Source organism: Pseudophryne corroboree, chromosome 4, assembly GCF_028390025.1.
Source record: "Pseudophryne corroboree isolate aPseCor3 chromosome 4, aPseCor3.hap2, whole genome shotgun sequence".
NCBI lineage: Eukaryota > Metazoa > Chordata > Amphibia > Anura > Myobatrachidae > Pseudophryne > Pseudophryne corroboree.
In genome coordinates this window covers 482,891,337-482,918,326 of record NC_086447.1, presented here as the reverse complement: position 1 = coordinate 482,918,326, position 26,990 = coordinate 482,891,337, and the positions used below count along the sequence as shown (strand labels likewise).

The following is a 26,990-nucleotide window of genomic DNA, read 5'->3' as shown; positions in this document are numbered from 1 at the left end:
CCTTACGGAGTCCCCAGCATCCTCTAGGACGTAAAAGAAAATAAGATTTTAAACCTACCGGTAAATCTTTTTCTCCTAGTCCGTAGAGGATGCTGGGCGCCCGTCCCAAGTTTGGACTACTTCTGCAAGACTTGCATATAGTTTTTGTTTACATAAGGGTTATGTTACAGTTTTCATCTGTCTCGGTCTGATGCTGTGTTGTTTCATACTGTTAACTGGTTCGTATATACCCTAGTTATACGGTGTGAATGGTGTGGGCTGGTATGAATCTTGCCCTTGAATTAACAAATCCTTTCCTCATACTGTCCGTCTCCTCTGGGCACAGTTTCTCTAACTGAGGTCTGGAGGAGGGGCATAGAGGGAGGAGCCAGTGCACACCCATACCTAAAGTTCTTTCTTAGTGCCCATGTCTCCTGCGGAGCCCGTCTATCCCCATGGTCCTTATGGAGTCCCCAGCATCCTCTACGGACTAGGAGAAAAAGATTTACCGGTAGGTTTAAAATCTTATTTTTTCAAACACAGCCTGTGACATGGTTGATAGGAGCTGATTGGATGGAACTTTATTTCCGTCCATCTCTCTCCAAGGTTTAGTACATAGAGCCCTTAATCACAATGCTTTGCAACAAAACCTCTTTTTGAGACTGCACATAAATTGATATGGAAAACTTGGCCACCCAGAGCGTCTTTTTCACTGATAATGTACTAGTGTATACTAGTCTCGCAAATCAAATTAATCAGTGAAGTCTTGTAAAGCAGTTTAGTTACATAGCATTCTGATTAAGACGCGCATTTGTATGAAAAAGATGCTTGGCATGACTCACTTGCGCCAAGTGCACTACATGGCTTATTGAGGCTAAGCGTATAAGGTCACACCTGTACTAATGCTGGCCATCTGATTATTGGAAAGAGGGCAGATTTCTCCCTTTATCTGTAAAAGGTATTATTTATATTTAACTCTGTATATACTAATATACTATTAATCACACTGTCTCCAGTAATCACATCACACTGATCTCCATCATCAATGCATCACATACACTTCAGCATTATCTTTAACATTTATCAATATCAATCATTCTGCATAATCTATCACAATTCTTCCTTAGTTTTCCTGTATCTGTGTATCAATTAGAGATGAGCGGGTTCGGTTTCTTTGAATCCGAACCCGCACGAACTTCACTTTTTTTTTCACGGGTCCGAGCGACTCGGATCTTCCCGCCTTGCTCGGTTAACCCGAGCGCGCCCGAACGTCATCATGACGCTGTCGGATTCTCGCGAGACTCGGATTCTATATAAGGAGCCGCGCGTCGCCGCCATTTTCACACGTGCATTGAGATTGATAGGGAGAGGACGTGGCTGGCGTCCTCTCCATTTAGATTAGATTTAGAAGAGAGAGAGAGAGAGAGATTGCTGTGATACTGTAGATTAGAAGAGAGTGCAGACAGAGTTTAGTGACTGACGACCACAGTGACCAGTGACCAGTGACCACCAGAGACAGTGCAGTTGTTTGTTTTATTTAATATATCCGTTCTCTGCCTGAAAAAAACGATACACAGTCACACAGTGACTCAGTCTGTGTGCACTGCTCAGCCCAGTGTGCTGCACATCAATGTATTGTATATAAAGCTTATAATTGTGGGGGAGACTGGGGAGCACTGCAGGTTGTTATAGCAGGAGCCAGGAGTACATGATAAATAATATTATATTAAAATTAAACAGTGCACACTTTTGCTGCAGGAGTGCCACTGCCAGTGTGACTAGTGGTGACCAGTGCCTGACCACCAGTATATTAGTAGTATTGTATACTATCTCTTTATCAACCAGTCTATATTAGCAGCAGACACAGTACGGTGCGGTAGTTCACGGCTGTGGCTACCTCTGTGTCGGCACTCGGCAGGCAGTCCGTCCATCCATAATTGTATTATAATATATACCACCTAACCGTGGTTTTTTTTTCATTCTTTATACCGTCGTCATACTAGTTGTTACGAGTATACTACTATCTCTTTATCAACCAGTGTACAGTGCGGTAGTTCACGGCTGTGGCTACCTCTGTGTCGGCACTCGGCAGGCAGTCCGTCCAACCATAATTGTATTATATACCACCTAACCGTGGTTTTTTTTTCATTCTTTATACCGTCGTCATACTAGTTGTTACGAGTATACTACTATCTCTTTATCAACCAGTGTACAGTGCGGTAGTTCACGGCTGTGGCTACCTCTGTGTCGGCACTCGGCAGGCAGTCCGTCCATCCATAATTGTATTATAATATATACCACCTAACCGTGGTTTTTTTTTCATTCTTTATACCGTCGTCATACTAGTTGTTACGAGTATACTACTATCTCTTTATCAACCAGTGTACAGTGCGGTAGTTCACGGCTGTGGCTACCTCTGTGTCGGCACTCGGCAGGCAGTCCGTCCAACCATAATTGTATTATAATATATACCACCTAACCGTGGTTTTTTTTTCATTCTTTATACCGTCGTCATACTAGTTGTTACGAGTATACTACTATCTCTTTATCAACCAGTGTACAGTGCGGTAGTTCACGGCTGTGGCTACCTCTGTGTCGGCACTCGGCAGGCAGTCCGTCCAACCATAATTGTATTATATACCACCTAACCGTGGTTTTTTTTTCATTCTTTATACCGTCGTCATACTAGTTGTTACGAGTATACTACTATCTCTTTATCAACCAGTGTACAGTGCGGTAGTTCACGGCTGTGGCTACCTCTGTGTCGGCACTCGGCAGGCAGTCCGTCCAACCATAATTGTATTATAATATATACCACCTAACCGTGGTTTTTTTTTCATTCTTTATACCGTCGTCATACTAGTTGTTACGAGTATACTACTATCTCTTTATCAACCAGTGTACAGTGCGGTAGTTCACGGCTGTGGCTACCTCTGTGTCGGCACTCGGCAGGCAGTCCGTCCATCCATAATTGTATTATAATATATACCACCTAACCGTGGTTTTTTTTTCATTCTTTATACCGTCGTCATACTAGTTGTTACGAGTATACTACTATCTCTTTATCAACCAGTGTACAGTGCGGTAGTTCACGGCTGTGGCTACCTCTGTGTCGGCACTCGGCAGGCAGTCCGTCCAACCATAATTGTATTATAATATATACCACCTAACCGTGGTTTTTTTTCATTCTTTATACCGTCGTCATACTAGTTGTTACGAGTATACTACTATCTCTTTATCAACCAGTGTACAGTGCGGTAGTTCACGGCTGTGGCTACCTCTGTGTCGGCACTCGGCAGGCAGTCCGTCCAACCATAATTGTATTATAATATATACCACCTAACCGTGGTTTTTTTTTCATTCTTTATACCGTCGTCATACTAGTTGTTACGAGTATACTACTATCTCTTTATCAACCAGTGTACAGTGCGGTAGTTCACGGCTGTGGCTACCTCTGTGTCGGCACTCGGCAGGCAGTCCGTCCATCCATAATTGTATTATATACCACCTAACCGTGGTTTTTTTATACCACCTAACCGTGGCAGTCCGTCCATAATTGTATACTAGTATCCAATCCATCCATCTCCATTGTTTACCTGAGGTGCCTTTTAGTTCTGCCTATAAAATATGGAGAACAAAAAAGTTGAGGTTCCAAAATTAGGGAAAGATCAAGATCCACTTCCACCTCGTGCTGAAGCTGCTGCCACTAGTCATGGCCGAGACGATGAAATGCCAGCAACGTCGTCTGCCAAGGCCGATGCCCAATGTCATAGTACAGAGCATGTCAAATCCAAAACACCAAATATCAGAAAAAAAAGGACTCCAAAACCTAAAATAAAATTGTCGGAGGAGAAGCGTAAACTTGCCAATATGCCATTTACCACACGGAGTGGCAAGGAACGGCTGAGGCCCTGGCCTATGTTCATGGCTAGTGGTTCAGCTTCACATGAGGATGGAAGCACTCAGCCTCTCGCTAGAAAACTGAAAAGACTCAAGCTGGCAAAAGCACCACAAAGAACTGTGCGTTCTTTGAAATCCCAAATCCACAAGGAGAGTCCAATTGTGTCGGTTGCGATGCCTGACCTTCCCAACACTGGACGTGAAGAGCATGCGCCTTCCACCATTTGCACGCCCCCTGCAAGTGCTGGAAGGAGCACCCGCAGTCCAGTTCCTGATAGTCAGATTGAAGATGTCAGTGTTGAAGTACACCAGGATGAGGAGGATATGGGTGTTGCTGGCGCTGGGGAGGAAATTGACCAGGAGGATTCTGATGGTGAGGTGGTTTGTTTAAGTCAGGCACCCGGGGAGACACCTGTTGTCCGTGGGAGGAATATGGCCGTTGACATGCCAGGTGAAAATACCAAAAAAATCAGCTCTTCGGTGTGGAGGTATTTCACCAGAAATGCGGACAACAGGTGTCAAGCCGTGTGTTCCCTTTGTCAAGCTGTAATAAGTAGGGGTAAGGACGTTAACCACCTCGGAACATCCTCCCTTATACGTCACCTGCAGCGCATTCATAATAAGTCAGTGACAAGTTCAAAAACTTTGGGTGACAGCGGAAGCAGTCCACTGACCAGTAAATCCCTTCCTCTTGTAACCAAGCTCACGCAAACCACCCCACCAACTCCCTCAGTGTCAATTTCCTCCTTCCCCAGGAATGCCAATAGTCCTGCAGGCCATGTCACTGGCAAGTCTGACGAGTCCTCTCCTGCCTGGGATTCCTCCGATGCATCCTTGCGTGTAACGCCTACTGCTGCTGGCGCTGCTGTTGTTGCCGCTGGGAGTCGATGGTCATCCCAGAGGGGAAGTCGTAAGCCCACTTGTACTACTTCCAGTAAGCAATTGACTGTTCAACAGTCCTTTGCGAGGAAGATGAAATATCACAGCAGTCATCCTACTGCAAAGCGGATAACTGAGGCCTTGGCATCCTGGGTGGTGAGAAACGTGGTTCCGGTATCCATCATTACTGCAGAGCCAACTAGAGACTTGTTGGAGGTACTGTGTCCCCGGTACCAAATACCATCTAGGTTCCATTTCTCTAGGCAGGCGATACCGAAAATGTACACAGACCTCAGAAAAAGAGTCACCAGTGTCCTAAAAAATGCAGCTGTACCCAATGTCCACTTAACCACGGACATGTGGACAAGTGGAGCAGGGCAGGGTCAGGACTATATGACTGTGACAGCCCACTGGGTAGATGTATGGACTCCCGCTGCAAGAACAGCAGCGGCGGCACCAGTAGCAGCATCTCGCAAACGCCAACTCTTTCCTAGGCAGGCTACGCTTTGTATCACCGCTTTCCAGAATACGCACACAGCTGAAAACCTCTTACGGCAACTGAGGAAGATCATCGCGGAATGGCTTACCCCAATTGGACTCTCCTGTGGATTTGTGGCATCGGACAACGCCAGCAATATTGTGTGTGCATTAAATCTGGGCCAATTCCAGCACGTCCCATGTTTTGCACATACCTTGAATTTGGTGGTGCAGAATTTTTTAAAAAACGACAGGGGCGTGCAAGAGATGCTGTCGGTGGCCAGAAGAATTGCGGGACACTTTCGGCGTACAGGCACCACGTACAGAAAACTGGAGCACCACCAAAAACTACTGAACCTGCCCTGCCATCATCTGAAGCAAGAAGTGGTAACGAGGTGGAATTCAACCCTCTATATGCTTCAGAGGTTGGAGGAGCAGCAAAAGGCCATTCAAGCCTATACAATTGAGCACGATATAGTAGGTGGAATGCACCTGTCTCAAGTGCAGTGGAGAATGATTTCAACGTTGTGCAAGGTTCTGATGCCCTTTGAACTTGCCACACGTGAAGTCAGTTCAGACACTGCCAGCCTGAGTCAGGTCATTCCCCTCATCAGGCTTTTGCAGAAGAAGCTGGAGGCATTGAAGGAGGAGCTAACACGGAGCGATTCCGCTTGGCATGTGGGACTTGTGGATGCAGCCCTTAATTCGCTTAACAAGGATTCACGGGTGGTCAATCTGTTGAAATCAGAGCACTACATTTTGGCCACCGTGCTCGATCCTAGATTTAAAGCCTACCTTGGATCTCTCTTTCCGGCAGACACAGGTCTGCTGGGGTTGAAAGACCTGCTGGTGACAAAATTGTCAAGTCAAGCGGAACGCGACCTGTCAACATCTCCTCCTTCACATTCTCCCGCAACTGGGGGTGCGAGGAAAAGGCTCAGAATTCCGAGCCCACCCGCTGGCGGTGATGCAGGGCAGTCTGGAGCGACTGCTGATGCTGACATCTGGTCCGGACTGAAGGACCTGACAACGATTACGGACATGTCGTCTACTGTCACTGCATATGATTCTCTCAACATTGATAGAATGGTGGAGGATTATATGAGTGACCGCATCCAAGTAGGCACGTCACACAGTCCGTACTTATACTGGCAGGAAAAAGAGGCAATTTGGAGGCCCTTGCACAAACTGGCTTTATTCTACCTAAGTTGCCCTCCCACAAGTGTGTACTCCGAAAGAGTGTTTAGTGCCGCCGCTCACCTTGTCAGCAATCGGCGTACGAGGTTACATCCAGAAAATGTGGAGAAGATGATGTTCATTAAAATGAATTATAATCAATTCCTCCGCGGAGACATTGACCAGCAGCAATTGCCTCCACAAAGTACACAGGGAGCTGAGATGGTGGATTCCAGTGGGGACGAATTGATAATCTGTGAGGAGGGGGATGTACACGGTGATATATTGGAGGGTGAAGATGAGGTGGACATCTTGCCTCTGTAGAGCCAGTTTGTGCAAGGAGAGATTAATTGCTTCTTTTTTGGGGGGGGTCCAAACCAACCCGTCATATCAGTCACAGTCGTGTGGCAGACCCTGTCACTGAAATGATGGGTTGGTTAAAGTGTGCATGTCCTGTTTTGTTTATACAACATAAGGGTGGGTGGGAGGGCCCAAGGATAATTCCATCTTGCACCTCTTTTTTCTTTTCTTTTTCTTTGCATCATGTGCTGATTGGGGAGGGTTTTTTGGAAGGGACATCCTGCGTGACACTGCAGTGCCACTCCTAGATGGGCCCGGTGTTTGTGTCGGCCACTAGGGTCGCTAATCTTACTCACACAGCTACCTCATTGCGCCTCTTTTTTTCTTTGCGTCATGTGCTGTTTGGGGAGGGTTTTTTGGAAGGGACATCCTGCGTGACACTGCAGTGCCACTCCTAGATGTGCCCGGTGTTTGTGTCGGCCACTAGGGTCGCTAATCTTACTCACACAGCTACCTCATTGCGCCTCTTTTTTTCTTTGCGTCATGTGCTGTTTGGGGAGGGTTTTTTGGAAGGGACATCCTGCGTGACACTGCAGTGCCACTCCTAGATGTGCCCGGTGTTTGTGTCGGCCACTAGGGTCGCTAATCTTACTCACACAGTCAGCTACCTCATTGCGCCTCTTTTTTTCTTTGCGTCATGTGCTGTTTGGGGAGGGTTTTTTGGAAGGGCCATCCTGCGTGACACTGCAGTGCCACTCCTAGATGGGCCCGGTGTTTGTGTCGGCCACTAGGGTCGCTAATCTTACTCACACAGCTACCTCATTGCGCCTCTTTTTTTCTTTGCGTCATGTGCTGTTTGGGGAGGGTTTTTTGGAAGGGACATCCTGCGTGACACTGCAGTGCCACTCCTAGATGGGCCCGGTGTTTGTGTCGGCCACTGGGGTCGCTTATCTTACTCACACAGCGACCTCGGTGCAAATTTTAGGACTAAAAATAATATTGTGAGGTGTGAGGTATTCAGAATAGACTGAAAATGAGTGTAAATTATGGTTTTTGAGGTTAATAATACTTTGGGATCAAAATGACCCCCAAATTCTATGATTTAAGCTGTTTTTTAGTGTTTTTGGAAAAAAACACCCGAATCCAAAACACACCCGAATCCGACAAAAATAATTCGGTGAGGTTTTGCCAAAACGCGTTCGAACCCAAAACACGGCCGCGGAACCGAACCCAAAACCAAAACACAAAACCCGAAAAATTTCAGGCGCTCATCTCTAGTATCAATATCTACATCATTCATTTATACTGAGCCTTGTAGGTCTCTGTATGAACACAGCGGCTCATCAATAGTGAACTACTATTACAGGTTGAGTATCCCATATCCAAATATTCCGAAATACGGAATATTCCGAAATACGGACTTTTTTGAGTGAGTGTGAGATAGTGAAACCTTTGTTTTTTGATGGCTCAATGTACACAAACTTTGTTTAATACACAAATGTATTAAAAATATTGTATTAAATGACCTTCAGGCTGTGTGTATAAGGTATATATGAAACATAAATAAATTGTGTGAATGTAGACACACTTTGTTTAATGCACAAAGTTATAAAAAATATTGGTTAAAATTACCTTCAGGCTGTGTGTATAAGGTGTATATGTAACATAAATGCATTCTGTGCTTAGATTTAGATCCCATCGCCATGATATCTCATTATGGTATGCAATTATTCCAAAATACGGAAAAATCCCATATCCAAAATACCTCTGGTCCCAAGAATTTTGGATAAGGGATACTCAACCTGTATTTACTTTACCCTCTGAATATTCTTGACCAATATATTGTCCCTCCCTAACTAACTTTTTCTTTTGATATTGCTATGTCTCTGTATCTTGTATTCAGTTCTCTATTTTGACTTTCTGCATATATATTACTAGTCTCTCAGCTGTCGTTGTATGTACTGCAGGATTACCATTTGGTATACTGTAAAAGTGTTGTTAGGAAAATCCTATTACCTGTTGACCAAATTTACCAGAAGTTGGCTTACCATTTAATGACATTATTTCACGATTGTGTGTTCACCCTTTTTAAGGCCCTCTTATAAATCACTCAAATATTTACTGGCTTTAGATAAATTCCTGCTCCCTACACAACAGTCCTGGTGACATCCATGTATTGGCAAGCACATAAAGCTTTTTGGGAAAAGGAGTTATTATAGGTGAAGCTTCTGTAGTTCTGGTTCTAGGGATTGATCAAGTGCTAAGTAATTTTCATAACAGTTTCTGGAATGGACTCCATTAACCTTAATGCATATTCATGGGGTGGGGGTGGCAGAGAAGATGATGAAGTATGAAATGAACAGGTCATCTGTAAAAAGAGGGAGTACCCATGTCATACTTAGGGGTCTATTTACTAAGCCTGGGATGGAGATAAAGTCGACTGAGATAAAGTACCAGCCAATAGGCTCCTAACTGCCATGCCACAGGCTGTGTTTGAAAAATGACAGTTTTTATCTGATTGCCTCGTACTTTATCTCCATCCACTTTATCCCCATCGAAGGCTTAGTAAATAAGACCCCTAAGTTCTGTATAGCTGTGGGAGTAGCCCTATGTAGAAAGTAGTGGCTTTTATTGATATGGAAATTGTGGTGAAATTTGTCTAATCACAGACAAACTGATTTTTCCATCTGGAAAGCCAAAATAACTTAGAGGGGAATTGTAGATGTGTCCTTTGACACTATTCTATTGAAACTGTCGTCAAAAGAGGTTTTTCCCCCAAGTCTCCATATTCTGGTGAGTATGGAACATATAGATTGTAAGCTTGTGAGCAGGGCCTTCCTACCACTATGACTGTTTGTTATTACACAGTTTTGTTTTATCATTGTTGTTTCCAATTGTAAAGCGCAACGGAATGTGCTGAGCTATATAAGAAACTAATGATAATAATAATGTCTGTCCTCTTTGAATATGAAATGTAGGTCATCCAGTGATAGGGTATGGGTCATTTGGTCGACAAGATTTAGGTTGACAGTCATTAGTTCGACCACTATTTGTCGACATGCATTAGGTCGACAGGGTCACTAAGTCGACATGGAAAAAGGTCGACATGAGTTTTTTTATTTATTTTTTGGTGTAGTTTTCTTCGTAAAGTGAAGGGGAACCCCAATTAGTGCACCATGTTCCCTAACATGGCTCGCTTCACTCGCCATGCTTCTGGCAAGTTACCGTTCCCAATTGTAGTCCACGTGGATCATAAAGTATGAAAAAGGTCAAAAAATGAAAAACTCATGTCGCCCTTTTTCCATGTCAACCTAATGACCATGTCGACCAATAGTGGTCGACTTAATTAATGACTGTCGACCTAAGTCTTGTCGACCAAGTTTCTCTATGTCACTGCAATACGGCCCATGCTTTAGAATTCTGTTATGTAGTGTTTTCCCACTGGAAAACTTAGTACATTTAAATAGCATTATGTTTGATACAACATGTTATAATTGTATTTCAGCTTAACTCTGACCTTCAGCCATTCATGAATGAGAAATACAGTGGTTCGTCCTTTAGTTTGAACTCTGCTCCAGTCATTCTACATCAGGAATTTATAGGAAGAGAGGCCTGGATGGAGTTGGTCAAACAGGTAAGCACTTAAGACAATGCAGCAGTCTTCTGCTTCCCGATCCCAATTCAGAGATCAAAAGAAAGTACACAGTGAGCAAAAAATTGCACAGTGTTAAGGGGGGTACTCACGGAGCGATCGCTGCTTAAAATCTAAGCAATCTGACTAGATTGCTTAGATTTTAAGCAGTGATCTCTCCGTGTGTAGCCCCCACAGCGATAGCGATGCGCAGCCCCGCGCATCGCTATCGCTGGTGCTAGATTGGCCTGCATGCAGGCCAATCTAGCGGGTCGCTCACTTCAGCCGCTGGGTGAAATGAGCGCCCCCACCCCCGCTCCCCCGCACGCTCAGCACACATCGCGCTGTGCTGAGCGGGGGGAGAGATGTGTGCTGAGCGGTTCGCTCAGCACACATCTCTCCCCAGATCTGCCAGTGAGTACTGGCCTTTACGTGTGCGCACAATCTGATAATCTCTCTGTCGGGATCTAGTCAGAATAGATTTCTAGCAGGGAAGTACTACAGCTGATGCAGTAACACATTTTACTGCTTGATTTGTGGGGGCTTGAAATTCAGGTGCAAAGGGAAAGTATAAGATGAACACTGTAGATCATCTTTTTGTACTGTTTTATGTGCTTGTTCCATATTTTATGCATCCTCTTGGGATCGCATGAGAAAAAGACTAGACAACCTCACCTCTAAACTTCTTTTAAATCACTTCCCAAGTGTACTTTAACTAAGACGTTTTGGGAAAGTCAAAAGATTTTTCCCACCAATTCCCAGCTACAGTATCTGAGAGCATCAGCTGGAGTTATATAAAGTATGTTGGTGGCAATTTGATTTGTGCTGCCTGCAATTCAATTGTTATCATTTGCTCCCAAGAATGGGTTTGTTCAGGTGCCATAAATATACATAAATCAGCGGTCCCAAATGCGGTCTTCAATGCAATCTAACAGTCCAGGTTTTAAGTATATCCATGGCTCAGCACAGATGGTCAAATCAAATTGACTGAGGTACTAATTAAGTCACCTGTGCCCCAGCATGGATACACTTAAAACCTGGACTGTTGTGGTGCCTTGAGGACCGTGTTTGGGAACCTTTGGCATAGATTAATACATTATGGACTTTCTAGCTCAGTGCTTTGTTACAGGTGATATAACACCTGTTTTGTTTAATATTGTACAGACATTAGGCACATCTAATCTATAATTTTTCCCTGAAGATCAAGCCACTTGGCTGATCTTATACTGTAAATGTAAGAAAGGAAGGTAGTCCCAAGTGCGCTATCAACAGCAGCTTGGTATGGCGATGGTCAAACCCCCAATAATCTATACAAAGCAAATATAACAAATACCAGCACTGGCTGTAGGAATAATTGAGTATATATTGGCTTGTTAATATTAACAACTTTATTTAATAATATTATACAAACACATTTGGATGAGAAAATAGATTAAAAACCTCGCATGGATATTAATACCAGTATATGTGACCACTTCAGGATTTTTTCAAAATTCAGTTTCAGTCTGGCTAGGACGCTCCCTTTGTACAGAACTGCAAAGTCACTGTATTATGCAGCAGATTTTTCCCAGGTGTTAGTTGTAGTCCTATCAGAACTCCAATTGGTATAGGGATCCGGTGTAGGCCTTTTGTGGATTTATACTGTAAATGTATTGTACAGGTATGTTTTGTTTAGAGAGCGGGGATTGCTGTTTACAACCTCATTTTTGTTTCCCAACAACTCATAAAAGTTAACCAGTGTTTTTACAATGGTCACTTACGCTAAAACTCATTTACTTTTTGCTAACTGCTATTGGAAAATAATACTGTAAATATCAGAAAATGTTGTGGGTTTATTTTTTGTAATGTACAGTACTTCTCTTTCTAGGCGCAACTGAAAGGAAACTTGATAGATCTAGCAAAGGTAAGGATAGCTGTAGAAACCATTAGTTCTTTATGGCTAGTAGATGTTTAAAGTGATGTTTACAGGGGATTCTTCCCCTAAGGTTTTAGTATTTGCTAGGCTAATACAGATTGGTCCTTCCTCATCTGACGCGCAACTGCTAATAGTTGCGGGTCGTTTATCGCGAATAGTGTCCCGTGGTTGTCCTTGTGCACAGCGTATTCACCCGCGATCTATATGATTGCATGGGTGCAATTGCTCCCGCAAGCAGATCTTGCGTATGCTTACAACCTGTTGGCGCTTAAGATGGGGGCGGGCATATCTGTATTTGTTAGGGTGGGCATTAGCTAATAAAGCATGTTGTATCAATATGTCATTTTTTATTTTTTTAATAAAGAATCTACCAAAAATTTCTCTGAGGTCCTAGTGGATGCTGGGAACTCTGTAAGGACCATGGGGAATAGACGGGCTCCGCAGGAGACTGGGCACTCTTAAAATAAAGATTAGGTACTATATCTGGTGTGCACTGGCTCCTCCCTCTATGCCCCTCCTGCAGACCTCAGTTAGAATCTGTACCCGGCCAGAGCTGGATGCACCTAGTGGGCTCTCCTGAGCTCACTAGAAAAGAAAGTATTTGTTAGGTTTTTTATTTTCAGTGAGATCTGCTGGCAACAGACTCACTGCTACGAGGGACTGAGGGGAGAGAAGCAAACCTACCTGCTTGCAGCTAGCTTGTGCTTCTAAGGCTACTGGACACCATTAGCTCCAGAGGGATCGAACACAGGGCCCGACCTCGATCGTCCGTTCCCGGAGCCGCGCCGCCGTCCCCCTTGCAGAACCAGACGACGGAAGATAAAGATGAAAAACGGCGGCTGAAGACTCCTGTCTTCATTAAGGTAGCGCACAGCACTGCAGCTGTGCGCCATTGCTCCCATAGCACACCACATGCTCCGGTCACTGTTGGGTGCAGGGCGCTGGGGGGGGGCGCCCTGTGCAGCAATTAGTTTACCTTTTGGCACAAATAGCACATAATACAGTGTATAACACTGTATATGTGCAAAAAACCCAGCCATTAACATTATAAAAAGCGGGAGAAGCCCGCCGCTGAGGGGGCGGGGCTATCTTCCTCAGCACAGCCAGCGCCATTTTCTCTTCACAGCTCCGCTGGAAGGACGCTCCCCAGGCTCTCCCCTGCAGTATCCAGTACAACAAGGGTAAAAAAGAGAGGGGGGGCACATAAATTTAGGCGCAAATTGGTGTTAATAAGCAGCTATTGGGAAAAATCACTCAATATAGTGAAAATCCCTGTTTTATATAGCGCTGTGGTGTGTGCTGGCATACTCTCTCTCTGTCTCCCCAAAGGACTTTGTGGGGTCCTGTCCTCAATCAGAGCATTCCCTGTGTGTGTGCGGTTTGTCGGTACGGCTGTGTCGACATGTTTGATGTGGAGGGCTACATGGAGGCGGAGCAGGAGCCGATAAGTGTGATGTCGCCCCCTACGGGGCCGACACCGGAGTGGATGGATATGTGGAAGGTATTAACCGACAGTGTCAACTCTTTACATAAAAGGTTTGATGACGTAACAGCCTTGGGACAGCCGGCATCTCAGCCCGCGCCTGCCCAGGCGTCTCAGAAGCCATCAGGGGCTCAAAAACGCCTGCTAGCTCAGATGGCAGACACAGATGTCGACACGGAGTCTGACTCCAGTGTAGACGACGATGAGACAAATGTACAGTCCACAAGGGCCATCCGATGCATGATTACGGCAATGAAAAATGTGTTGCACATTTCTGACATTAACCCGGTTACCACTAAAAAGGGTATTATGTTTGGGGAGAAAAAGCAGCCAGTGACTTTTCCCCCATCTGATGAATTAAATGAATTGTGTGAAGAAGCGTGGTGTTCCCCTGATAAACTAGTGATTTCTAAGAGGTTACTTATGGCGTACCCTTTCCCGCCAACGGATAGGTTACGCTGGGAGACATCTCCTAGGGTGGACAAGGCGCTCACACGATTATCTAAAAGGGTGGCACTGCTGTCTCAGTATACGGCCGCCCTAAAGGAGCCTGCAGATAGAAAGCAGGAGGCTATCCTGAAGTCTGTATATACACACTCAGGTACTATACTGAGACCTGCTATTGCTTCAGCATGGATGTGTAGTGATGCAGCAGCATGGTCTGATACCCTGTCAGACAACATTGATACCCTCGACAGGGATGCTATTTTGCTAACCATAGAGCATATAAAGGACGTTGTCTTGTATATGAGGGATGCACAGAGGGACATTTGCCGGCTGGCATCTAGAATTAATGCAATGTCCATTTCTGCCAGGAGAGTATTATGGACTCGGCAGTGGACAGGTGATGCTGATTCTAAAAAACACATGGAGGTTTTGCCTTATAAGGGTGAGGAATTGTTTGGGGACGGTCTCTCGGACCTCGTATCCACAGCAACTGCTGGGAAGTCGACTTTTTTACCTCAGGTTCCCTCACAGCCTAAGAAAGCACCGTATTATCAAGTGCAGTCCTTTCGGCCTCAGAAAGGCAAGCGGGTCAGAGGAGCATCCTTTCTGGCCAGAGGCAGGGGTAGAGGAAAAAAGCTGCACCAGACAGCCAGTTCCCAGGAACAAAAATTCTCCCCTGCTTCCACTAAGTCCACGGCATGACGTTGGGGCTCCACAGGCGGAGCCAGGTGCGGTGGGGGCGCGTCTCCGAACCTTCAGCAACCAGTGGGTTCTCTCACAGGTGGATCTCTGGGCTGTACAAATTGTATCTCAGGGATACAAACTGGAGTTCGAGGCGACTCCCCCTCGCCGTTACCTCAAATCAGCCTTGCCAGCTGCTCCCAGGGAAAGGGAGGTAGTACTGGAGGCAATTCACAAACTGTACCTCCAGCAGGTGATAATCAAGGTCCCCCTCCTTCAACAGGGAAGGGGTTACTATTCCACAATGTTTGTGGTACCGAAACCAGACGGTTCGGTGAGACCCATTCTGAATTTAAAATCCTTGAACACTTATATAAAGAAGTTCAAGTTCAAAATGGAATCGCTCAGGGCGGTTATTGCAAGCCTGGAAGAGGGGGATTTTATGGTGTCGCTGGACAACAAGGATGCTTACTTGCATGTCCCCATTTACCCACCTCACCAGGAATACCTCAGGTTTGTGGTACAGGACTGTCATTACCAATTCCAGACGTTACCGTTTGGTCTCTCCACGGCACCGAGAATATTTACCAAGGTAATGGCCGAAATGATGATACTCCTTCGGAAGAAGGGAGTTATAATTATCCCGTACTTGGACGATCTCCTCATAAAGGCGAGGTCCAGAGAGCAGTTGTTGGTCAGCGTAGCACTCTCTCAGGAAGTGTTGCAACAGCACGGCTGGATTCTGAATATCCCAAAGTCGCAGCTGATTCCTGCAACGCGTCTGCTTTTCCTGGGCATGATTCTGGACACAGAACAGAAGAAGGTGTTTCTCCCGGTGGAGAAGGCCCAGGAATTGTCATCTCTGGTCAGGGACCTCCTGAAACCAAAACAGGTGTCGGTGCATCACTGCACGCGAGTCCTGGGAAAGATGGTGGCTTCTTACGAAGCAATTCCCTTCGGCAGGTTCCATGCAAGGATCTTTCAGTGGGATCTGTTGGACAAATGGTCCGGATCGCATCTTCAGATGCATCGGTTGATCACCCTGTCCCCAAGGGCCAGGGTGTCTCTGCTGTGGTGGCTGCAGAGTGCTCATCTTCTCGAGGGCCGCAGGTTCGGCATACAGGACTGGGTCCTGGTGACCACGGATGCAAGCCTCCGAGGATGGGGGGCAGTCACTCAGGGAAGAAACTTCCAAGGACAGTGGTCAAGTCTGGACACTTCACTACACATAAATATACTGGAACTAAGGGCCATTTACAACGCCCTGAGTCAAGCAGAGCCCCTGCTTCAAAACCACCCAGTACTGATTCAGTCAGACAACATCACGGCGGTCGCCCATGTAAACCGCCAGGGCGGCACGAGAAGCAGGATGGCAATGGCAGAAGCCACAAGGATTCTTCGATGGGCGGAGAATCACGTGCTAGCACTGTCAACAGTGTTCATTCCGGGAGTGGACAACTGGGAAGCAGACTTCCTCAGCAGGCACGACCTCCACCCGGGAGAGTGGGGACTTCATCAAGAAGTCTTCACACAGATTGTAAATCGCTGGGAACTGCCACGGGTGGACATGATGGCGTCCCGCCTCAACAAAAAGCTAAAAAAATATTGCGCCAGGTCAAGGGACCCTCAGGCGATAGCTGTGGACGCACTAGTGACACCGTGGGTGTACCAGTCGGTTTATGTGTTCCCTCCTCTTCCTCTCATACCCAAGGTACTGAGGATAGTAAGAAAGAGAGGAGTAAGAACTATACTCATCGTTCCGGATTGGCCAAGAAGAAATTGGTACCCAGTACTACAAGAAATGATCTCAGAGGACCCATGGCCTCTGCCTCTCAGACAGGACCTGTTACAGCAGGGGCCCTGTCTGTTCCAAGACTTACCGCGGCTGCGTTTGACGGCATGGCGGTTGAACGCCGGATCCTAACGGAAAAGGGCATTTCAGATGAAGTGATTCCTACGCTGATAAAAGCTAGGAAGGATGTGACAGCAAAGCATTATCACCGCATATGGCGGAAATATGTCGCTTGGTGTGAGGCCAGGAAGGCCCCAACGGAGGAATTCCAGCTGGGTCGATTTCTGCACTTCCTACAGTCAGGGGTGACTATGGGCCTAAAATTGGGGTCCATAAAGGTCCAGATTTCGTCCCTGTCTATTTTCTTTCAAAAAGAACTGGCTTCACTGCCTGAAGTTCAGACGTTTGTAAAGGGAGTGCTGCATATTCAGCCCCCTTTTGTGCCTCCAGTGGCACCTTGGGATCTTAACGTTGTGTTGGATTTCCTGAAATCACACTGGTTTGAGCCACTTAGGACCGTGGAGCTAAAGTATCTCACGTGGAAGGTGGTCATGCTGTTGGCCTTAGCTTCAGCTAGGCGTGTGTCAGAATTGGCGGGTTTGTCGGGTAAAAGCCTGTATCTGATCTTCCATATGGATAGGGCAGAATTGAGGACTCGTCCCCAATTTCTCCCAAAGGTGGTATTAGCGTTTCATTTGAACCAACCTATTGTGGTGCCTGCGGCTACTCGGGACTTGGAGGATTCCAAGTTGCTGGACGTAGTCCGGGCTTTGAAAATTTATGTTTCCAGGACGGCTGGAGTCGGGAAAACTGACTCGCTATTTATTCTGCATGCACCCAACAAGCTGGGTGCTCCTGCTTCAAAGCAAACTATTGCTCGCTGGATCTGTTGCACGATTCAGCTGGCACATTCTGCGGCTGGACTGCCGCATCCTAAATCAGTAAAAGCCCATTCCACTAGGAAGGTGGGCTCTTCTTGGGCGGCTGCCCGAGGGGTCTCGGCTTTACAGCTTTGCCGAGCTGCTACTTGGTCGGGTTCAAACACATTTGCTAAATTCTACAAGTTTGATACCCTGGCTGAGGAGGACCTTGAGTTTGCTCATTCGGTGCTGCAGAGTCATCCGCACTCTCCCACCCGTTTGGGAGCTTTGGTATAATCCCCATGGTCCTTACGGAGTTCCCAGCATCCACTAGGACGTCAGAGAAAATAAGAATTTACTCACCGGTAATTCTATTTCTCGTAGTCCGTAGTGGATGCTGGGCGCCCGTCCCAAGTGCGGACTCTCTGCAATACATGTATATAGTTATTGCTTCACTAAAGGGTTATTGTTATGAGCCATCTGTAAAAGGAGGCTCAGTTGTTCATACTGTTAACTGGGTATGGTTATCACAAGTTGTACAGTGTGATTGGTGTGGCTGGTATGAGTCTTACCCTGGATTCCAAATCCTTTCCTTGTTGTGTCAGCTCTTCCGGGCACAGTTTCCCTAACTGAGGTCTGGAGGAGGGGCATAGAGGGAGGAGCCAGTGCACACCAGATAGTACCTAATCTTTCTTTTAGAGTGCCCAGTCTCCTGCGGAGCCCGTCTATTCCCCATGGTCCTTACGGAGTTCCCAGCATCCACTACGGACTACGAGAAATAGAATTACCGGTGAATAAATTCTTATTTTCTCTTACGTCCTAGAGGATGCTGGGGACTCCGTAAATACCATGGGGATAGACGGGCTCCGCGGAGACATGGGCACTAAAAAGAACTTTAGATATGGGTGTGCACTGGCTCCTCCCTCTATGCCCCTCCTCCAGACCTCAGTTTGATACTGTGCCCAGAGGAGACTGGGTGCATTACAGGGAGCTCTCCTGAGTTTCTCTGAAAGAAAGAATTTTGTTAGGTTTTTTATTTTCAGGGAGCCCTGCTGGCAACAGGCTCCCTGCATCGTGGGACTGAGGAGAGAGAAGCAGGCCTACTTAAATGCTAGGCTCTGCTTCTTAGGCTACTGGACACCATTAGATCCAGAGGGAGTCGGAACGCAGGTCTCCCCTCGCAGTTCGTCCCGAAGCCGCGCCGCCGTCCTCCTCACAGAACCGGAAGATAGAAGCCGGGTGAGTAAGTAAAGATAGAAGACTTCAGAGGCGGCAGAAGATTTCAGATCTTCTCTGAGGTAACGCGCAGCAGTAACGCTGTGCGCCATTGCTCCCACACACAACACACTTGGCGGGCACTGATTGGTGCAGGGTGCAGGGGGGGGCGCTCTGGGCAGCAATTTTAAACCTCTAGGACTGGCCAGAGTATATATATATATATATATATATATAGGGTCTGCGGGCTGTATATAGGAAACCCCCGCCAGTTTTTAAAGAAATCGAGCGGTACCGAAGCCCGCCACTGAGGGGGCGGAGCTTGATCCCTCAGCACTCACCAGCGCCATTTTCTCCACAGCACACCGCTGAGAAGCTGGCTCCCCGGACTCTCCTCTGCTGAACACGGTGACAGTGGGTTTTAAAGAAGGAGGGGGGGACATAATTTGGCGCAGTGTATATATATATATAATAAAAGCGCTATATCTATCTGGGAATTTTTTCCAGGGTCATTGGCGCTGGGTGTGTGCTGGCATACTCTCTCTCTGTCTCTCCAAAGGGCCTTGTTGGGGAACTGTCTCCAGATTAGAGATTTCCCTGAGTGTGTGGGGTGTCGGTACGCGTGTGTCGGCATGTCTGAAGCGGAAGGCTCTTCTAGGGAGGAGGTGGAGCAAATGAGTGCGGTGTCTCCGTCGGCAACGCCGACACCTGACTGGTTGGATATGTGGAATGTTTTAAATGCAAATGTGAATTTATTACACAAAAGGTTGGACAAAGCAGAGTCCAGGGAATGTACAGGGAGTCAAGCCCTGCCTTTCACTATGTCGCAGGGACCTTCTGGGTCTCAAAAGCGCCCACTATCCCAAGTAGTGGACACTGATACCGACACGGATTCTGACTCCAGTGTCAACTACGATCATGCGAAGTTGCAGCCAAAATTGGCGAAAAGTATTCATTATATGATCATTGCAATAAAAGATGTGTTGCATATCACAGATGACCCCTCGGTCCCGGACACGAGGGTGCGCATGTATAAGGAAAAGAAACCTGAGGTTACTTTTCCCCCTTCACATGAGCTAAATGAGTTTGAAAGGGCTTGGGAAACTCCAGACAAGAAACTGCAGATTCCCAAGAGGATTCTTATGGCGTATCCTTTCCCGGCTAAGGATAGGATACGGTGGGAATCTTCCCCAAGGGTGGACAAAGCGTTGACACGCCTATCCAAAAAGGTAGCGCTGCCATCTCAAGATACCGCAACCCTCAAGGACCCTGCTGATCGCAGGCAGGAGACTACCTTGAAGTCAATTTACACACATACTGGTACATTACTCAGACCGGCGATAGCGTCGGCTTGGGTTTGTAGCGCTGTAGCAGCGTGGACAGATACCTTATCTGCTGATATTGATACGCTGGATAAGGAAACCATTTTATTGACCTTGGGTCATATTAAGGATGCGGTCCTATATATGAGAGACGTGGGCCTACTGGGTTCCAGAGCCAACGCTATGGCGATTTCTGCTAGGCGAGCCCTATGGACCCGACAATGGACGGGTGATGCCGACTCGAAGAGGCATATTGAGGTTTTGCCTTACAAGGGTGAGGAATTGTTTGGGGGAGGTCTCACTGACCTGGTTTCCACAGCTACTGCAGATAAATCAACTTTTTTGCCTTATGTTTCCTCACAGCCTAAGAAAACGCCACATTATCAGATGCAGTCCTTTTGGTCGCATTAATCCAAGAGAGTACGGGGATCTTCCTTTCTTGCCAGAGGTAAGGGCAAGGGGAAAAAGCTGCCAACTACAGCTAGTTCCCAGGAGCAGAAGTCCTCCCCGGCTTCTACAAAATCCACTGCATGACGCTGGGGCTCCCCTGAGGAAGTCCGCCCCAGTGGGGGCACGTCTTCGACTTTTCAGCCATGTCTGGGTTCAATCACAGGTGGATCCCTGGGCAATAGACATTGTTTCCCAGGGTTACAGGCTGGAATTCGAAGAGGTGCCTCCTCGCCGGTTTTTCAAATCGGCCCTACCGGCTTCTTCCCCAGAGAGGGAGGTAGTTTTAAATGCGATTAAAAAATTGTGTCTTCAACAAGTGGTGGTCAAAGTTCCCCTGCTTCAGCAGGGGATGGGGTATTACTCAACCCTGTTTGTAGTCCCGAAACCGGACGGTTCGGTCAGACCCATTCTGAATTTAAAATCCTTAAACCTATACTTAAAGAGGTTCAAGTTCAAGATGGAATCGCTCAGAGCGGTCATCGCCAGCCTGGAGGGGGGGGGGGATTATATGATGTCCCTGGACATAAAGGATGCATACCTTCATGTCCCCATGTATCCTCCTCATCAGGCGTTCCTGAGATTTGCTGTACAGGATTGTCATTACCAATTTCAGACGTTGCCGTTTGGGCTTTCCACGGCCCCAAGGGTTTTCACCAAGGTAATGGCGGAAATGATGGTGCTCCTGCGCAGGCAGGGAGTCACAATTATCCCGTGCTTGGACGATCTCCTAATAAAAGCGAGATCAAGAGAGCAGTTGCTGAACAGCGTATCACTCTCCCTGAGGGTGTTGCAGCAGCATGGCTGTATTCTCAATCTACCAAAGTCACAGTTGGTTCCAACGAACCGATTGCCTTTCTTAGGCATGATTCTGGATACAGAACAGAAAAGGGTTTTTCTCCCGATGGAAAAGGCCCAGGAACTCCAGAACTTGGTCAGGGACCTGTTGAAACCGAAAAGGGTGTCGGTGCATCAATGCACTCTAGTTCTGGGAAAGATGGTGGCGTCTTACGAGGCCATTCCATTCGGCAGGTTCCATGCGAGGACCTTTCAGTGGGACCTTCTGGACAAGTGGTCCGGGTCACATCTACATATACATCAGATGATCAGCCTGTCCCCAAGGGCCAGGGTATCTCTCCTGTGGTGACTGCAGAGTGCTCACCTTCTAAAGGGTCGCAGGTTCGGCATTCAGGACTGGGTTCTAGTAACCACGGACGCGAGCCTCCGAGGATGGGGAACAGTCACACAGGGAAGAAACTTCCAAGGTCTGTGGTCAAGCCAGGAGGCTTGTCTACACATCAACGTACTGGAATTAAGGGCCATATACAACGGCCTTTGTCAGGGGGAGAATTTGCTTCGCGACCTACCGGTTCTGATTCAGTCAGACAACATCACCGCAGTGGCTCATGTAAAACGCCAAGGCAGAACAAAGAGCAGAGTGGCAATGACAGAAGCCACCAGGATTCTTTGCTGGGCGGAAAATCATGTAAGCGCTCTGACAGCAGTCTTCATTCCGGGAGTGGACAACTGGGAGGCAGACTTCCTCAGCAGACACGATCTACATCCCGGAGAGTGGGGACTTCATCGGGAAGTCTTTGCAGAGATTACAAGGCAGTGGGGGCTGCCTCAAATAGACATGATGGCGTCACGCCTCAACAAGAAGCTTCCGAGATATTGCGCCAGATCAAGGGACCCTCAGGCGATAGCAGTGGACGCCCTGGTCACACCGTGGGTGTTCCAGTCGGTCTATGTGTTCCCTCCTCTTCCTCTCATCTCAAAGATATTGAGAATCATACAACGAAGAGGAGTACAGACAATTCTCATTGTTCCAGATTGGCCTCGAAGGGCCTGGTATCCGGATCTGCAGGAAATGCTCACAGAAGATCCGTGGCCTCTTCCTCTCAGAGAGGACCTGTTGCAACAGGGGCCCTGTCTATTCCAAGACTTACCGCGGCTGCGTTTGACGGCTTGGCGGTTGAACGCCGGATCCTAGCTGAAAAGGGCATTCTGGATGAGGTCATTCCTTCTCTGATAAAGGCTAGGAGGGAGGTGAAGGCGAAACATTATCACCGTATTTGGAGGAAGTATGTGTCTTGGTGTGAGTCCAAGAATGCTCCTCCGGAAGAATTCCATCTGGGCCGTTTTCTTCACTTCCTCCAGACTAAAGTGAATTTGGGCCTAAAATTTAAAGTTCAGATTTCGGCCCTATCCATTTTCTTTCAGAAGAAATTGGCTTCTCTCCCAGAAGTCCAGACTTTTGTGAAGGGAGTGCTGCATATCCAGCCTCTTTTTGTGCCTCCAGTGGCACCATGGGACCTTAACGTGGTGTTAAGGTTCCTTAAGTCTCACTGGTTTGAGCCGCTTCAAACGGTGGAATTAAAGTATCTCACTTGGAAGGTGGTCATGTTGTTGGCCTTGCCATCTGCTAGGAGAGTATCTGAGTTAGCGGCTTTGTCTCACAAAAGCCCCTATCTGATCTTCCATGTAGACAGAGCTGAGTTGAGGACTCGTCCTCAATTTTTGCCTAAGGTGGATTCCTCTTTTCATATGAACCAACCTATTGTGGTGCCTGTGGCTACGCGGGACTTGGAGGATTCCGAGTCCCTTGATGTGGTCAGGGCATTGAAAATTTATGTAGCCAGAACGGCTCAGGTTAGGAAAACAGAGGCACTGTTTGTCCTGTATGCAGCCAACAAGGTTGGCGCTCCTGCTTCTAAGCAGACTATTGCTCGCTGGATCTGTAACATCATTCAGCAGGCTCATTCTACGGCTGGATTGGCGTTACCAAATTCTGTAAAGGCCCATTCCACTAGGAAGGTGGGCTCTTCTTGGGCGGCTGCCCGAGGTGTCTTGGCATTACAGCTTTGCTGAGCGGCAACTTGGTCGGGGTCAAACACCTTTGCAAAGTTTTACAAGTTTGATACCCTGGCTGATGAGGACCTCATGTTTGCTCAATCGGTGCTGCAGAGTCATCCGCACTCTCCCGCCTGTTTTGGAGCTTTGGTATAATCCCCATGGTCCTTACGGAGTCCCCAGCATCCTCTAGGACGTAAGAGAAAATAAGATTTTAAACCTACCGGTAAATCTTTTTCTCCTAGTCCATAGAGGATGCTGGGCGCCCGTCCCAGTGTGGACAAAATTCTGCAAGACTTGTATACAGTTATTGCTTACATAAGGGTTATGTTATGGTTTAATCAGTCTCGGGCTGATGCTGTTTTGTTTCATACTGTTAACTGGTTCGTATATTCCATGTTATACGGTGTGAATGGTGTGGGCTGGTATGAATCTTGCCCTTAGATTAACAAAATCCTTTCCTTGTACTGTCCGTCTCCTCTGGGCACAGTTCTCTAACTGAGGTCTGGAGGAGGGGCATAGAGGGAGGAGCCAGTGCACACCCATATCTAAAGTTATTTTTAGTGCCCATGTCTCCTGCGGAGCCCGTCTATCCCCATGATCCTTACAGAGTCCCCAGCATCCTCTACGGACTAGGAGAAAAGATTTACCGGTAGGTTTAAAATCTTATTTTATTTATATATATATATATATATATATATATATATATGTGCAAGGGAGGGTAGGGGTAATAGCGACTCACAGTGTCTACACATAAAAGGATATATATATGAAGAAATGATAAAATACGTATTTCTAAAAAACAGGGGGAAATTTATTATAAAACAATTATAAAATTACAAAATTATAAAATTACAATAAGAGAATTGTATATTTTTGGATGGTCTAAAAAGTTGTGAAGAAAATATAAAAATATGAGGGTTGGATTTAAAACATGAATTTAGACTAATAAAAACATAAAAAACATAACTGGAACAATAAAAGTATATAAAGGTATTTTCAGATAAGAGAAAGGTGCTTATCTTAAAAAGGAAGGTCACTTGAGGTATACCCAACGCGTTTCGTCCATCTGACTTCATCAAGCAATTAAAAACGGCCTCATGAAAATTAAGATCTAGATGTTGGACACATCTCACTCTATTTTATGTTGTAATACCAGTTAAGACACTCGTTTTTTAACTAAACTCATCCCATGCAGACTAAGCTCCCTAGATCTATCCCTGGCAACATCTAGATCTTAATTTTCATGAGGCCGTTTTTAATTGCTTAACCAAGTAGTCCCAAACAGGAAGTGATGTCATAGTTACATTGTTAACCACTCTGGCTATAAATAGAATGTCTGCTCAGTAGCTCTCTACCCCTTGATGAAGTCAGATGGACGAAACGCGTTGGGTATACCTCAAGTGACCTTCCTTTTTAAGATAAGCACCTTTCTCTTATCTGAAAATACCTTTATATACTTTTATTGTTCCAGTTATGTTTTTTATGTTTTTATTAGTCTAAATTCATGTTTTAAATCCAACCCTCATATTTTTATATTTTCTTCACAACTTTTTAGACCATCCAAAAATATACAATTCTCTTATTGTAATTTTATAATTTTGTAATTTTATAATTGTTTTATAATAAATTTCCCCCTGTTTTTTAGAAATACGTATTTTATCATTTCTTCATATATATATCCTTTTATGTGTAGACACTGTGAGTCGCTATTACCCCTACCCTCCCTTGCACATTTTTAACTAACAGGCAGCTTATCACTGCCTATCTATTGGGGTCAGCTGACACCTTTTATTCCTAAAGGAGTGTCTACACTTTTTGGCTAATACATTTTACGTATACATTTTTAAATCTTATAGCCGGCCTATACACCTATACTTGTGGCGCCATACTCTCACCACGCCATATATATATATATATATATATATATATATACACACAAAACAGCAGGCCCGCCACTCCACGAGGAAGAAGCAGCTTGGTTTGGTGCCCTTACAATAAAGGGGAAATACAGCAGCGCAGATGTACGGCACTCACAACCATTTAGAAAGGAAGAGACAAAAGCACGTTTGCTATACAACGTTTCAAACTCTATTTGAGTTTTTCTTCAGGTAAAACATACCTGAAGAAAAACTCAAATAGAGTTTGAAACGTTGTATAGCAAATGTGCTTTTGTCTCTTCCTTTCTAAATGGTTGTGAGTGCCGTACATCTGCGCTGCTATATATATATATATATATATACACACTGCTCAAAAAAATAAAGGGAACACTAAAATAACACATCCTAGATCTGAATGAATGAAATATTCTTATTAAATACTTTGTTCTTTACATAGCTGAATGTGCTGACAACAAAATCACACAAAAATTATCAATGGAAATCAAATTTATTAACTAATGGAGGTCTGGATTTGGAGTCACCCTCAAAATTAAAGTGGAAAAACACACTACAGGCTGATCCAACTTTGATGTAATGTCCTTAAAACAAGTCAAAATGAGGCTCAGTAGTGTGTGTGGCCTCCACGTGCTTGTATGCCACTGAGGTTCTGTTACCACTAGGGAGGAGGTTAAAGCTTCAATGTGCATTCCAAAAAATAACCAATTGGTACCTGTTTGTTCAATAAAATATTGAAATACATATTCTTAAATAAATATCAATAATTTTTGGCGACCTTTTTGTTAAAAAAAACAACAACAAATAAACAAACAAAAACAAAACAGTTACCACTTGGTAATTTTTTTGGAATGCACATTGAAGCTTTAACCCCTTACCTGGCTTGGTTGCATCAGATGCGACCATACCAAGCCGAGCTTTCCCTGACACGGTTGCATCAGAAACGCCCTCTGGCAGCTGGGCTCAGGAGACCGTGCTGGCCCCTCTGCTCTCTCCAACCTCTGCAGCCCCTTCCTCCCTCCTTGTGCACAGTGTGAGAATCACAGCTACAACTGCCAGAAGACAGGCTTCCTGCAGCGCAATCTCACAGTGTTCAGAGTTGCCTCTTATGCCTCTCTATTCAATTGTGATTGTGATCTTGACAGTGTGAGTCTGGCTGTCCACTCCCTGCAGCCACGCCTTCCCCCAAGCACCCCCCCCCCCTTTCCCAGGAAGAGAGACGCAGCAGCACCCACCCCCTGCTGCTATTCTGCTACTCTTTATAACACTCTATGGGGTATATGCAATTGCGGTCGAATTCCCGAAATTGTCGAATTTCGGGTCATTTTCGACCAAAAAAAAAATTTGCCTATGCAATTCAGTGCTTTCCGACCAAAAAACGGACTTTCAAAATTCGACTTTTTTAAATTCGAATTTTTGCAAATTCGACTTTTCTGCAATGATATAAGTGCTGCAATTCGACCAAAGCATATTCAATTCAAGTTTGGAAATTCGACAGCAGTGCTTTTAGACAGCAAATTCGTCATTTTCAATCCGCCACACTTTGGAGGGTGAAAACAAATAAAAAAAATTTAAACATGGGCCCTCATTCCGAGTTGTTCGCTCGGTATTTTTCATCGCATCGCAGTGAAAATCCGCTTAGTACGCATGCGCAATGTTCGCACTGCGACTGCGCCAAGTAACTTTACTATGAAGAAAGTAATTTTACTCACGGCTTTTTCATCGCTCCGGCGATCGT

The 26,990-nt window shown here is 45.9% G+C and overlaps 1 protein-coding gene across 3 annotated transcripts in view; it reads left to right on the top strand.

The window, feature by feature from the left end:
- PDSS2 (decaprenyl diphosphate synthase subunit 2) overlaps positions 1–26,990 on the top strand; it is a 574,604-nt gene that overhangs the window by 534,818 nt on the left and 12,796 nt on the right. For all 3 annotated transcript variants that reach the window (XR_010176032.1, XM_063917071.1, XM_063917070.1), the window contains exons 7-8: positions 10,217–10,345; positions 12,210–12,245. Coding sequence is in view for 2 of the 3 variants with exons in the window: in XM_063917071.1 (XP_063773141.1) it covers positions 10,217–10,345; positions 12,210–12,245 (165 nt within the window). In the remaining variant the exon portion in view is untranslated. The remainder of the gene's footprint in view (positions 1–10,216; positions 10,346–12,209; positions 12,246–26,990) is intronic.